The 12,168-nt window shown below is 48.9% G+C and overlaps 1 protein-coding gene across 11 annotated transcripts in view; it reads left to right on the plus strand.

The window, feature by feature from the left end:
* The window catches only part of TTLL5 (tubulin tyrosine ligase like 5), a 210,238-nt gene that overhangs the window by 177,123 nt on the left and 20,947 nt on the right, over positions 1-12,168 (plus strand). For 8 of the 11 annotated variants that reach the window (XR_012159502.2, XM_073349243.1, XM_073349238.2 and 5 more), the window contains one exon: positions 3,963-4,048. The exons of the other annotated variants lie outside the window; for them this stretch is intronic. Coding sequence is in view for 7 of the 8 variants with exons in the window: in XM_073349243.1 (XP_073205344.1) it covers positions 3,963-4,048 (86 nt within the window). In the remaining variant the exon portion in view is untranslated. The remainder of the gene's footprint in view (positions 1-3,962; positions 4,049-12,168) is intronic. 11 annotated transcript variants of the gene reach the window in all.

Raw genomic sequence — 12,168 nt, forward strand, 5'->3', positions numbered from 1 at the left:
ACGTAGAGACTGTCCAGTTTGGTCAATGTACATGGCAGAGGGGCATTGCTGGCACACGATGGCATATATCACATTGGTAGATGTGCAGGTGAAGGAGCCTCTGATAGTGTGGCTTATGTGATTAGGCCCTGTGATGGTGTCCCCTGAATAGATATGTGGACACAGTTGGCAACAGGCTTTGTTGCAAGGATAGGTTCCTGGGTTAGTGGTTTTGGTGTGTGGTTGCTGGTGAGTATTTGCTTCAGGTTGGGGGGCTGTCTGTAAGCAAGGACTGGCCTGTCTCCCAAGATCTGTGAGAGTGTTGGGTCATCCTTCAGGATAGGTTGTAGATCCTTGATGATGCGTTGGAGAGGTTTTAGTTGGGGGCTGAAGGTGATGGCTAGTGGCATTCTGTTATTTTCTTTATTGGGCCTGTCCTATAGTAGGTAACTTCTGGGTACTCTTCTGGCTCTGTCAATCTGTTTCTTCACTTCAGCAGGTGGGTATTGTAGTTGTAAGAACCCTTGATAGAGATCTTGTAGGTGTTTGTCTCTGTCTGAGGAATTGGAGCAAATGTGGTTCTATCATAGAGCTTGGCTGTAGACAATGGATCGTGTGGTGTGGTCTGGATGAAAGCTGGAGGCATGTAGGTAGGCATAGCGGTCAGTAGGTTTCCAGTATAGGGTGGTGGTTATGTGACCATCGCTTACTGAAAACACCATCCTAGCCACTATGGATGTAGAAGCCCTCTACATCAATATTCCACACAAAGATGGACTCCAAGCTTTCAGGAACACTATCCCCGATAATGTCACGGCAAACCTGGTGGCTGAATTTTGTGACTTTGTCCTCACCCATAACTATTTCACATTTGGGGACAATGTATACCTTCAAATCAGAGGCACTGCTACGGGTACCCGCATGGCCCCACAGTATGCCAACATTTTTATGGCTGACTTAGAACAATGCTTCCTCGGCTCTCGTCCCCTAATGCCCCTACTCTACTTGCACTACACGAAAGCTCATGCTCAAATAAATTGGTTAGTCTCTAAGGTGCCACAAGTACTCCTTTTCTTTTTGCAAAGACAGATTAACACGGCTGTTACTCTGAAACCTGTCATTGATGACATCTTCATCATCTGGACCCATGGAAAAGAAGCCCTTGAGGAATTCCACCATGATTTCAACAATTTCCATCCTACCATCAACCTCAGCCTGGACCAGTCCACACAAGAGATCCACTTCCTGGACACTATGGTGCTAATAAGCGATGGTCACATAAACACCACCCTATACCGGAAACCTACTGACCACTATGCCTACCTACATGCCTCCAGCTTTCATCCAGACCACACCACACAATCCATTGTCTACAGCCAAGCTTTACGATACAACCGCATTTGCTCCAACCCCTCAGACAGAGACCTGGGTTGGGGGGCCTACCTTGGAGATCTACAGACTCAGGGCAGGTGGTTGCAGTCCGAGATCCTGCTCCACATCAATATAAAGGCGCTCAGAGCAGTGAGTCTAGCCTGCCAGACCTTCAAGGACAGACTTCAAGATCAGTGGGTGGGGGTGTTGAACAACAATACCACCACCATGTTTTACATAAACAAAGAGGGTGGAGCCCACTCCTCCCCCCTCTGTCACGAAGCTCTCCAGCTTTGGGATTTCTGTGTAGCCCACTCAGGATGCCTCCAGGTGAATAATCTCCCAGGCCTGCAGAACGAGATGGCAGATCGTCTCAGCAGGTCATTTCTCAACCACGAGTGGTCAGTCCATCCAGACGTCTTATATTCCATCTTCCAAAGGTGCGGCTTTCCCCAGGTGGACTTGTTCACCACTAGGACTTGTTCTGCTCCTTCCAGAAACACAGTCCGGGCTCCATCCCAGATGCATTCCTGCTACCTTTGGAGGACCACCTCATGTACGCCTTCCCGCTTTTTCACAAGGTGCTGCTCAAAATCCTCAGAGACAGAGTAGACGTGATCATGCTGGCCCCAATGTGGCCATGACAACATTGGTACTCCATGCTTCTGGAGATGTTGGTGGACATCCCAATAGCACTGCCACTTTACCCAGATCTGAACACACGGGACCATGGTTGCCTCCTTCACCCAGACCTCCAATCCCTTCATCTCATGGCTTGGAAGCTTCATGGTTAAATCCAACAGAGCTCCAATGCTCGGATTTGGTGAAGGAAGTGTTGCTTGATAGCGGGAAACCTTCTACTAGGGCCACTTACCAAGCTAAGTGGAAAAGGTTCTCATGCTGATGTGAGCAGTGTCACACATCTCCACTTCAGACATCTATACCACTCATCCTGGAAAACCTACTACATCTGAAACAGCAAGGATTGGCAGGATCATCCATCAGGGTACACTTTGCGGCCTCTTGGCATTTCACCCGGGAGAATTGGGGTGCTCTGTATTCGCCAACTCCATGGTGGGCCATTTCCTAAAGGGTTTGGAAAGACTATACCCACACTTTTGACCACCTGTACTAGCTTGATCTCAATCTGGTCCTCTCCAGACTAATGGGAGCCCCGTTTGAACCACTGGCTGTAGGCTTCCTTCTGTATCTCTCGTGGAAGGTAGTGTTCCTGGTTGCTATCACTTCAGCCAGGAGAGTGTGAGAGTTAAAAGCACTGACCTTCAACACCCCCACAACCCCCCACCCCCAGTTTTCCATAAGGACAAGGTACAGCTCAGGCCTCACCCAGCCTTTCTGCCCAAGGTGGTATCTCAATTCCACATTGGACAGGACGTTTTTCTACCAGTCTTCTATCCTAAGCTGCATGCCAATGCGCGGGAGTGGAGACTTCATTCGCTAGACGTCCAGAGAGTGCTAGCGTTCTACACTGGGCGCACTAAACCTTTCAGGAAATTGAACCAACTGTTCATAGCGGTGGCAGGTCGGATGAAAGGGCTTCCGGTCTTCTCACAGCGCATTTCATCATGGATCATGGACTGCATCCATACTTTCTACGACCTCGCCAAGGTTCCAGCTCCGCCTATTACAGCGTACTTGATGCTGGCTCAAGCCTCATCTGCTGCTTTCCTGGCCCAGGTGCCCATCCAGGAGATCTGCAGAACGGAGACCTGGTCATCTGTGCACACGTTTACTACCCACTATGCCATCACACAACATGCCAGAGAGGATGCAGCTTTTGGCAGGGCAGTTCTCCAATGAGTGGTTCCTTAACTCTGACCCCACCTCCAGGGAGAGCTTGGGAGTCACCTGATTGGAATGGACATGAACAAACGCTCGAAGAAGAAAAAACAGTTACTTACCTTCTTGTAACTGTTGTTCTTCGATATGTGTTGTTCACGTCCATTCCAATACCCTCCCTCCTTCCCCTCTGTTGGAGTAGGCGGCAAGAAGGAACTGAAAGGGGGGTCAGGTCGGCAGGATCATATATTGAGTGCCATGAAGACGCCACTCCAGGGGGCTCCCTAGCCGACCTGACGGGAGCTGCTAAGGGAAAAGTTTCCGATGACTGTGCACATGGTGCACGCACACCTAATTGGAATGGACATGAACAACACATCTCAAAGAGCAACAATTACAAGGTGAGTAACTGTTTTTTCTTTTCTGCTTCAGAGCACTGAGTAGTATGGACGCCATGGTACTGTTAAGTGTGTTTTGTGACTTGGCAGCTCAGAACCAAATGCTTTTTCCTTCACTTCCCATCTACTTCTACTTCTCTCAGAGCCAGGCACAGGGGCACTCAGGACAAAAAGCTGCATATAGAAGGAGTGGCTCTTGAAAGTGCCTGTGGGCTCACTTATCTCCCTTCTGCCTTTTTGGAGCTTCCTGCTGGCATTGCACATTTCTTCCCACATTCAGGTCGTGTTTTGTGGCTCCCATCTCTGAGCCCCAGTGGCCTATATGACTTAGTGTCTCTCAAGGCAGCTAAACCTTTGCACTGGCCTGGCCTTTCCATGCTGATCTCGTTCTAATTCAGTGATTTTATTTGCCAGGGTAACTTCTATAGAAGGGCAGCTGAATGGATTTCAGAACAGCCTTAGCAGTGCAGCATCCTGTGAGCCAGGCACAAAATCCACAGGTGAGTACAGGTCCCACAGACAAGGAGAGACGGGTAAAGGAATGTAATGATGGAGTGTGTTGATCTCCAGCAGTTGGCAGGGAAGAGGCCGACCCTCTGGCTAGAGAAAAAGACACAGTTGCTTACCCTGAGTGCAGTGGTTTGCAAGTAGCAGCCCTGGGGCCATCTGAGGGTGGAATTCATTCCTCCTGGGACACTGTAAAAAGGACTTACCGAGGGAGAGCTGGGGCTGAGTCTGGCAAGGAGAGTTGGAGATGAAGGATCCCTAGAAGCAGAGTTGAAGGGAGAGCTTGGCTAAAATGAGCCACCTTTGCTTTTAGCTTTGGCTGAGGCACATTCTGCTGTTTCTGTTTAGCCTTTAAAAGGCCAAGGCATTTTTTACTTTTACTTTTCTGTCTTGCAATAAAGCCTCTCTGTCCAGAAAGGGTTACTTTAGGGATGTCCTATGGATTTGTCTTCTCTAATTTTCTTACTTCTCTGGTTCATGACTGCTTAATTCAAAGAGGTTTCTCTGGGACTGGTGTTGAGGGAACAAGAATCTGATCTTTTTCCACTGCTTCAAAAGTGTCTGCAGAACAGATATGTTGTTGGTTTAGATGAACCAAAACGGTATATGATATTATTGCCAGGGCCCTGTGTATTCTGTGATGCTGCAGCCATGGAATTTGTAGCAGAATTGAGCTCCAGAATCTGAGCTTTAATTTTTAAAGAATTATATTTTTAGCCCTTATGGTTGCTGAGAAAACCATGAGAACATGACATGAGTGTCTCTGATGCAGTGATTTCTGCCTGAGTCTGCACAGCCTGAAACAATAGCTCAAAAAGAAGTGACCTGCCCCATTCATCTCCAGTGGGGAGGTTAGCTCTAAAATTTAAAGATGACATTTCCAATATTAACATTAACAATTTCATTGCTGATCCTTCAGAATAGCTAATGTAAATTCTTGTGCAATTCCAAACTGCCTCCCACGCTTTACCACCTGCAAAGCCTCCGGCTTTCCTACCAGCAGTTTTTACAATAGTTAACAGAAAAATCTGCATCCCACTCAGCCCTGATAGTGTGGGTGTGGACAGTGTAAAATGAGATTCAATATGAATAAATAACACAATTTCACTATTTTCATGTATATGTAGTTGCTGCAGAATTTCTAGTTTGCACAACTCAAGACCTGTTTGCTGCAGAATTTTGGGGCCATGATATACATAGGTCTACAGATTAAAAGCCCAGTCCTCAGGATCTGACCCAAAGACACTGATTCTAGTCCTGGAGCACGCAATGGGAAAAAATAGTGGGTGCTTAGCACCCACTAGCCACAGCTGTTTGGGCAGCTGCCACCAATCAGCTGTTCAAGCGGCTGAGGGAGGCACTTGTGGGAGGGTGGAAAGCAGTGAGCAGTGGGCAAGCAGGGCCTTGGGGGAGGGTTGGAGTGAGGGAGGGAAGAGGCAGAGCGAGGGCGGGGCCTCGGGGAGGGGTGGAGCAGGGGTGCAAAGAGGAGGAGTGAGGGTGGAGCCTTGAAGAAGGGGCAGAGTGGGGGCAGGATGAGGGTGGGGCCTCAGGGGAGGGTCTTGGGGCAAAGCGGGGGTGGAGTACCCCTAGGGAAAAAGAAAACTCAGTGACTATGATATGACCAAGCTGATTTATGCTATCCTGCATGAACATGCCAGTCTGTTGAGCACTGTTCTTCTCTGTTCTGTTGTTCTCTCTCGGTTGCTCCCTCCTTAGCTCCCGCCATTGCCACCCTACAGTCTTCAGCCTTGCAGGAAGCAAACCTTCTACCTAAAATGTATTCTCCAACTCCACTCTGGCCAGTGCTGAAAGTAGCTCCTTCAGTTGATCCTGTATGTATCTACTGTAACTGCAGGCAGCAACCCCTCCCTATTTCTGTGAGCATCTTCCAGGAATTAATGCAGAGCACGTGTGTGGGGAATTGTCAGTAAATGGACAATAGACAGCAACAGCCTAAAACTTTAGGAAATGTAAGCTAGATAGTATGGATCTCTTGGTAATTGTGAGGTCCTCTTTAAGGGAGGGATGTAACCATTCATACTGGGAGTGTTCAAGGTGAAATGAACACATGAGGTAGAAATCTGAGTCCTCTCCTGCAGGATGTGGCTAGCTGACCCAGGGCAAACCTGCCTCTCTGAATCTGAAATGAAGAGTTTAGACCAGAGCATGTTGTATAAGCTCAAGCAACAGAGCTTGAGAGAGGGCTAATGGAAGCATGACTTGCTGGGTAAGCCACTTAAAGCCTTCTCCTTGCCCCGGAAGAAAAGTGTTACAGCTCCAAGAGTAGTGTGTGCTATTTCAGTGAGCAGAATAGCTGGAGAGAAGTGATTGTTGCTCTTAATAATGTGAGAGGAAGATATTTTGTCCAGTTCAACATTAGGCCCCCCTCTTCCAGGTGTCTGAGGGACTAAGCCATTTTTCTTCCTCTCCCTCTGCAACCCAGTACCTTCTTTGTTCTGTAGCCCTTCTTTCTCTCATCATAAGGTTTGATTGGTTATCATTTCATTTATGAGTAGTGCCCTACATGTGCTAGAGAGATTGGAGACATGAGCCCTGCCCTGAGGAGCATGCAGTCTAGATCAGATACAACATGGCATGACTTTGGGCAAGGGAGAAGGGAGGTTGTTCTGAGGGACTCATTCTAGAAGTAGAATGGATAGTAATCTGGAAAGGCAAGAGACTAAACAGGGCAGTTCCATGCACAGCCCCAGGGACAGCAAGGGAGGATGCAGGCAAAATACCCTCCCTTCCATCTCTCAGCGTGAAAGTTACACATGGATTCTAAAGTGTCAGGAGGAGCATTCACTCTCTGCTTGGCCCATTCAAACTCAGTTTATTAGGTTCTGACGTGGAAACCTTCAGGGTAGTGAATTGGGAAGCAGCACAACCAAGTCCACTGGGGCAGATGGGTTCGGGAGAGTATTAGTTGGGCAAACTTATGGAGCACCTTGGGATTGGTCCTGCTCCCTAGTGGGCAGGGCTTTGATAGCCTTTCCCAACTCAAAAGTCAATCAAAGAAGCCAGTGGAGAGGTCCTTCTGCACATTTGATTATACGGTAGTATCTGTGCAGGGTTTAGAGCTGCATCTCCCTCCTCCACTACTGCTAGGCTGTAGAGACTGCTCCTGGATGAGTCCTGCCCTTTCTAATCTATAAGATAGGGTGAAAGAGGCACACTTGTCTGAGAAGGCCAGCCAGACACCAACATACAGAAGGTGAAATACTGGCTCAATGGAAGTCAATGTAAAAAACTCCCATTGACATCATTGGGACCAAGATTTAAAACAGAGGCTCTAAGCCTCTTTCACATGTCTGTCCTGCCAGTGTATATCTGTGGGTATGTTTCAGAGTGGTAGCCGTGTTAGTCTGTATCACAAAAACAAAGAGGAATCCTAGTGGCACCTTAGAGACTAACAAATTTACTTGGGCATATGCTTTTCTGGGCTGAAACCCACTTCATCGGATGCATGGAGTGGAAAATACAGAGTAGTATAAATACACAGCAGATGAAAAGATGGGAGTTGCCTTTACCAAGTGGGGGGTCAGTGCTAACGAGCCAATTAAATTAAGGTGGAAGTGGGCTATTGTCAACAGTTGACAAGAAGAGGTGGAAATCACTTTTGTAGTGCTAATGAGGCCAATGTAATGAAGGTGGCTCATTTCAAACAGTTAACAAGAAGGTGTGAGCATCAGCAGGGGGAAATTAGTTTTTGTAGTGACCCATCCACTCCCAGTCTTTATTCAGGCCTAATTTGATGGTGTCCAGTTGCAAATTAATTCCAGTTCTGCAGTTTCTCGTTGGAGTCTGTTTTTGAAGTTTTTTTGTTGAAGAATTGCCATTTTTAAGTCTGTTTTTGAGTGTCCAGGGAGATTGAAGTGTTCTCCTACTGGTTTTTTAATGTTATCATTCTTGATGTCAGATTTGTGTCCATTTATTCTTTTGTGTAGAGACTGTCCGGTTTGGCCAGTGTACATGGCGGAGGGGCATTACTGGCACATATCACATTGGTAGATGTGCAGGTGAATGAGCCCCTGATGGTGTGGCTGATATGGTTAGGTCCTATGATGGTATCCCTTGAATAGATATGCAGACAGAGTTGGCACTGGGGTTTGTTGCAGGGTTTGGTTCCTGGGTTAGTGTTTTTGTTGTGTGGTGTGTGATTGCTGGTGAGTATTTGCTTCAGGTTTGGGGGCTGTCTGTAAGCGAGGACTGGCCTGTCTCCCAAGGTCTGTGAGAGTGAGGGATCGTCCTTCATGATCGGTTGTAGATCCTTGATGATGCGCTGGAGAGGTTTTAGTTGGGGGCTGTAGGTGACGGCTAATGGCGTTTTGTTACTTTCTTTGTTGGGCCTGTCCTGTAGTAGGTGACTTCTGGGTACTCTTCTGGCTCTATCAGTCTGTTTCTTCACTTCACCAGGTGGGTATTGTAGTTTTAAGAACACTTGATAGAGATCCTGTAGGTGTTTGTCTCTGAGGGATTGGAGCAAATGTGGTTGTATCTTAGAGCTTGGCTGTAGACAATGGATCGTGTGATGTGGTCTGGATGAAAGCTGGAGGCATGTAGGTAAGTATAGTGGTCAGTAGGTTTTTGGTGTAGGGTGGTGTTTATGTGACCATCATTTATTTGCACTGTAGTGTCTAGGAAGTGGATCTCTTGCGTGGACTGTTGTATGTTGTAATCCTTTGGGGCTGGATGGGTCTGCAGTCACACTACCATAAACAGAGACACATGGAAAAGCTGTTTGGGTCCCTGCTGTCCCAGACATACCCACTGGGCTATTGCTGCCTTCTGGTTGTTGTTAGCATAAGGGATGTGAGGGTCAAGTAGTGGGGAGGCTTCTGTGCAGAGGGAAGGAGGGACAGCCCCAAGCTAAGCCATCTTTTCCATTTTCCAGGTCCTTTGGAAGTTGGCCCCCAGCTTATATTCGCCAGATCCAAATCTTTTTCCAGCCGTTCCAGATCCAGTGGCACAGTTGTAGGGCAGAAAAAGAGAAAGACAGTGCAGGCAGGGCCAGTTTAAGGTAACAGCAGCCATTGGACTCCCAGACCATTCTTCTTCCTCTGTCCTCAGAGGTAACTCTGATAGCCTTGCTGGGGTAGTAGACCTCGGTGCTCAGCAAAGAGAAGAAGAGTGAGAGAGGCAGGTAATCCAAGAGAAGGTGAGTCTGAGGTTCTGTGGAAGTGAGAAACATAGGCATTTATAGAAGCTGGCAACCAATCTGCTCAGATAAGAATCCACTTGCAGGTGGTACTGCAGCTGTAATAAAATACTAGTTCTTCTTTGAGTGCTTGCTCATGTCCATTCCATTGTAGGTGTGTGTGCTCACCGTTGCACTAGTGGCAGAAGTTTTTACCCTCAATGGTATCCATAGGGGACAAGCTCTGGCAACCTCTGGAGTGGAGCACATATGCGCTGGTATAAGGGTGCCGCTGGCCCCTTCCCTCAGTTCCTTCTTACTGCCAGTGTCGCTCCCCTTGCTCTAGCAAGTGGTTTCCTTCTAGTGATTCTTTGAATTTTTTTCTTTGTAAATAGTTGTAGTTAGTTGATAGTTAGCAGTTCTTAATAGATTAGTTTCAGAGTAACAGCCGTGTTAGTCTGTATTCGCAAAAAGAAAAGGAGTACTTGTGGCACCTTAGTGAGCTGTAGCTCACGAAAGCTCATGCTCAAATAAATTGGTTAGTCTCTAAGGTGCCACAAGTACTCCTTTTCTTTTGCTTAATAGATTAGTATACCTTAGTGATAGCTAGTGCCCTGAGGGACTTAGCCCAGAGACGGGGCATGCCCTGCTCCCTGGGCTTCAAGCCTTGCAATCGCTGTAAGAAGCCCATGCCAATCAGCGATCCACAAATAAGCTGTTTAAGTGTCTGGGTGAATCCCACATTTGCGAAAAGTGTCACATTTGCAAGGGATTCAAGCCCCGGACCAAGAAAGAAAGAGATATTAGTCTGCACATGCTCCTCATAAAGTCAGCACTTTCACCAGCCTCGGAGCCGGCACATTCGGACTCGGTACCTAGTACTTCGGCATTGACGAGAAGTGCCCCCTGGCACTGAATTTCTCTCGGTGCCAATCCCCGTTGCCGGTACCAGCCAAAAGGCATAAGAAACACATGGGAAGGGGGTGCTTCCTGGGCATCCATAAGGGCAAGGATAAAGGAGAAGTGGAGCCTAGACTGGCTTGGACTATCTCGCCATCTCTGGAACCCAGTCAGGCAGCAGCCTCACTGGTTGAACCTAGCCCACCCCACGATCTGCCTCCTACATTGGGGAGTGGTAGAGGCACGTGGTACCTCATGGTGCCATCCACCCCGGAAGCCTTTCAAGTGGCAAAAGACATCTTCTCCCTCCCTGTGCCACCTACTCCTCGGGAAGAGAGGCCCAAGGACCCCTCCCTCCCATCCGTTTCAAGGCGAAAGCCTTTAATGGCATCCCTACATAATTGACCCCCGTGGCACTGTACCCCAGCCCCATCTCAGTCTCCAGGGCCGTGCCAGCAACCTCCAGAGCTGCACTCTGGATCACAGACCCGTGACCAGTTGATGAATTCACAGCACAGAATGCCAGACTCCAGGCACCAATCCCCGGGATTCCGACATGAATCACCGGACCCACAGTACTGGGCTGCAGAGGCATGCCGTCAGTTCCCGGAACCCCAGCAACAGTCATCTGGCAGGCACTGCTCACCAGTTCCCAAGCACTGCTCACCAGAGCCTCCTTGGTGCTCTCAGGAGTCCTGGCACCGCTCCTCCAAACCTTGCCAGTTACCACTGTCCCAACACCGGTTGCCAGAGCCCCAACGCTGGTCGTTGATCATCAGAGCATCATGGACGGTCCCCGTGCTCCCGGTCCTGGTCACCAGAGCCTGCACACCGTCCTCGGAGCAAGTGATATCACTCCCCACATTATTACCGGGCCTATGCACAATACTGTTGGTCACTGGATACGCAACATGACTCGGCAGGTTCCTGGTACTGCTCCCCGAATGGCAGGTGCAAGGCTGCCAGATACAGCAGGGAAGTCTACCTTATTGTGATGCCAATTTGGTCACCTGAGGAAGATTATGCCTCCTCAGGCTCTGAGAGTGAGGAGTTGCTGGCCCTCAGAGACCTAACACCACTTGCAGTCAGCAGGTTTTCCCCAGGGCCAGTCTACAAGTACTTGGCCACAGGATCAAAGGCTGGGGCCCTGCTAGAGGTATAACCCATGAGCACGTTCCTAAGCTGGGAGTCCTCAGACCCACCAGTCATAGATTCATAGATACTAAGGTCAGAAGGGACCATTATGATCATCAGTCTCAGAGGCATCAGAAAGACCTTCAACATCAGTGTCTCACCCCCCTATACCCCAGAGCTTGGATGTTGGGTTAAGCCAAGGGGCCCAGGAACCACTCCCTCCAGGACATGTGGCTCCCCAGGCAAGGAACACGGAAGCCGCCCCTCACCCTGGGCTGGTCTCCTCCTCCTCATTACCTGATGAGGAAGTAGCAGGCCCCTTGCAGATGGTGCCTCAAGATGATGTCAGAGCCCACCAGGAGCTTCTTAAATGGGTCGCAGCAAACCTGGGATTGAAGGCGGAGGAGATGTTCAAACCAGCGGACTCCCTATTTGACATGCTGGCCACAGCAGCCCTGTCCATGGGTGGCCCTTCCCGTCCATGATGGGGTGGTCAAGATCGTAAAAGCCCTGTGGCAGACCCTGTCATCCTTGCGACCAATGTCCAAGAGGGCAGAGTGCAAGTATTGTGTCCCTGCAAAAGGGTTCGATTATTTGTACACGCACCCCACCCCCGGGTCGCTAGCAGTCGTGGCGGCCAACAAGTGCGACAGGCAGAATCGGCCTAGCTCAACCCCCAAGAATAAAGGCGCGAAGTGACTCTTGTACGGCAGGAAAATTTATTCTACAGCCAGCCTACAGTTTCACATTGCAAACCACCAGGCCCTGCTCGGCAGATATCATTTTAATGTATGGCAATCCACGGCCAAGTTTACTGACTCGCTCCTGCAGGACTTTAAGCAGGATTTCAATGCCATATTAGATGAGGATAGAGAAATTGCAAGAGCCTCCCTCCAGGCCACCTCAGACGCGGCAGATTCCACAGCCAGAGCCATGGTGTCG

This window comes from Lepidochelys kempii, chromosome 6 (genome assembly GCF_965140285.1).
Source record: "Lepidochelys kempii isolate rLepKem1 chromosome 6, rLepKem1.hap1, whole genome shotgun sequence".
In the NCBI taxonomy this organism is placed as follows: Eukaryota; Metazoa; Chordata; order Testudines; family Cheloniidae; genus Lepidochelys; species Lepidochelys kempii.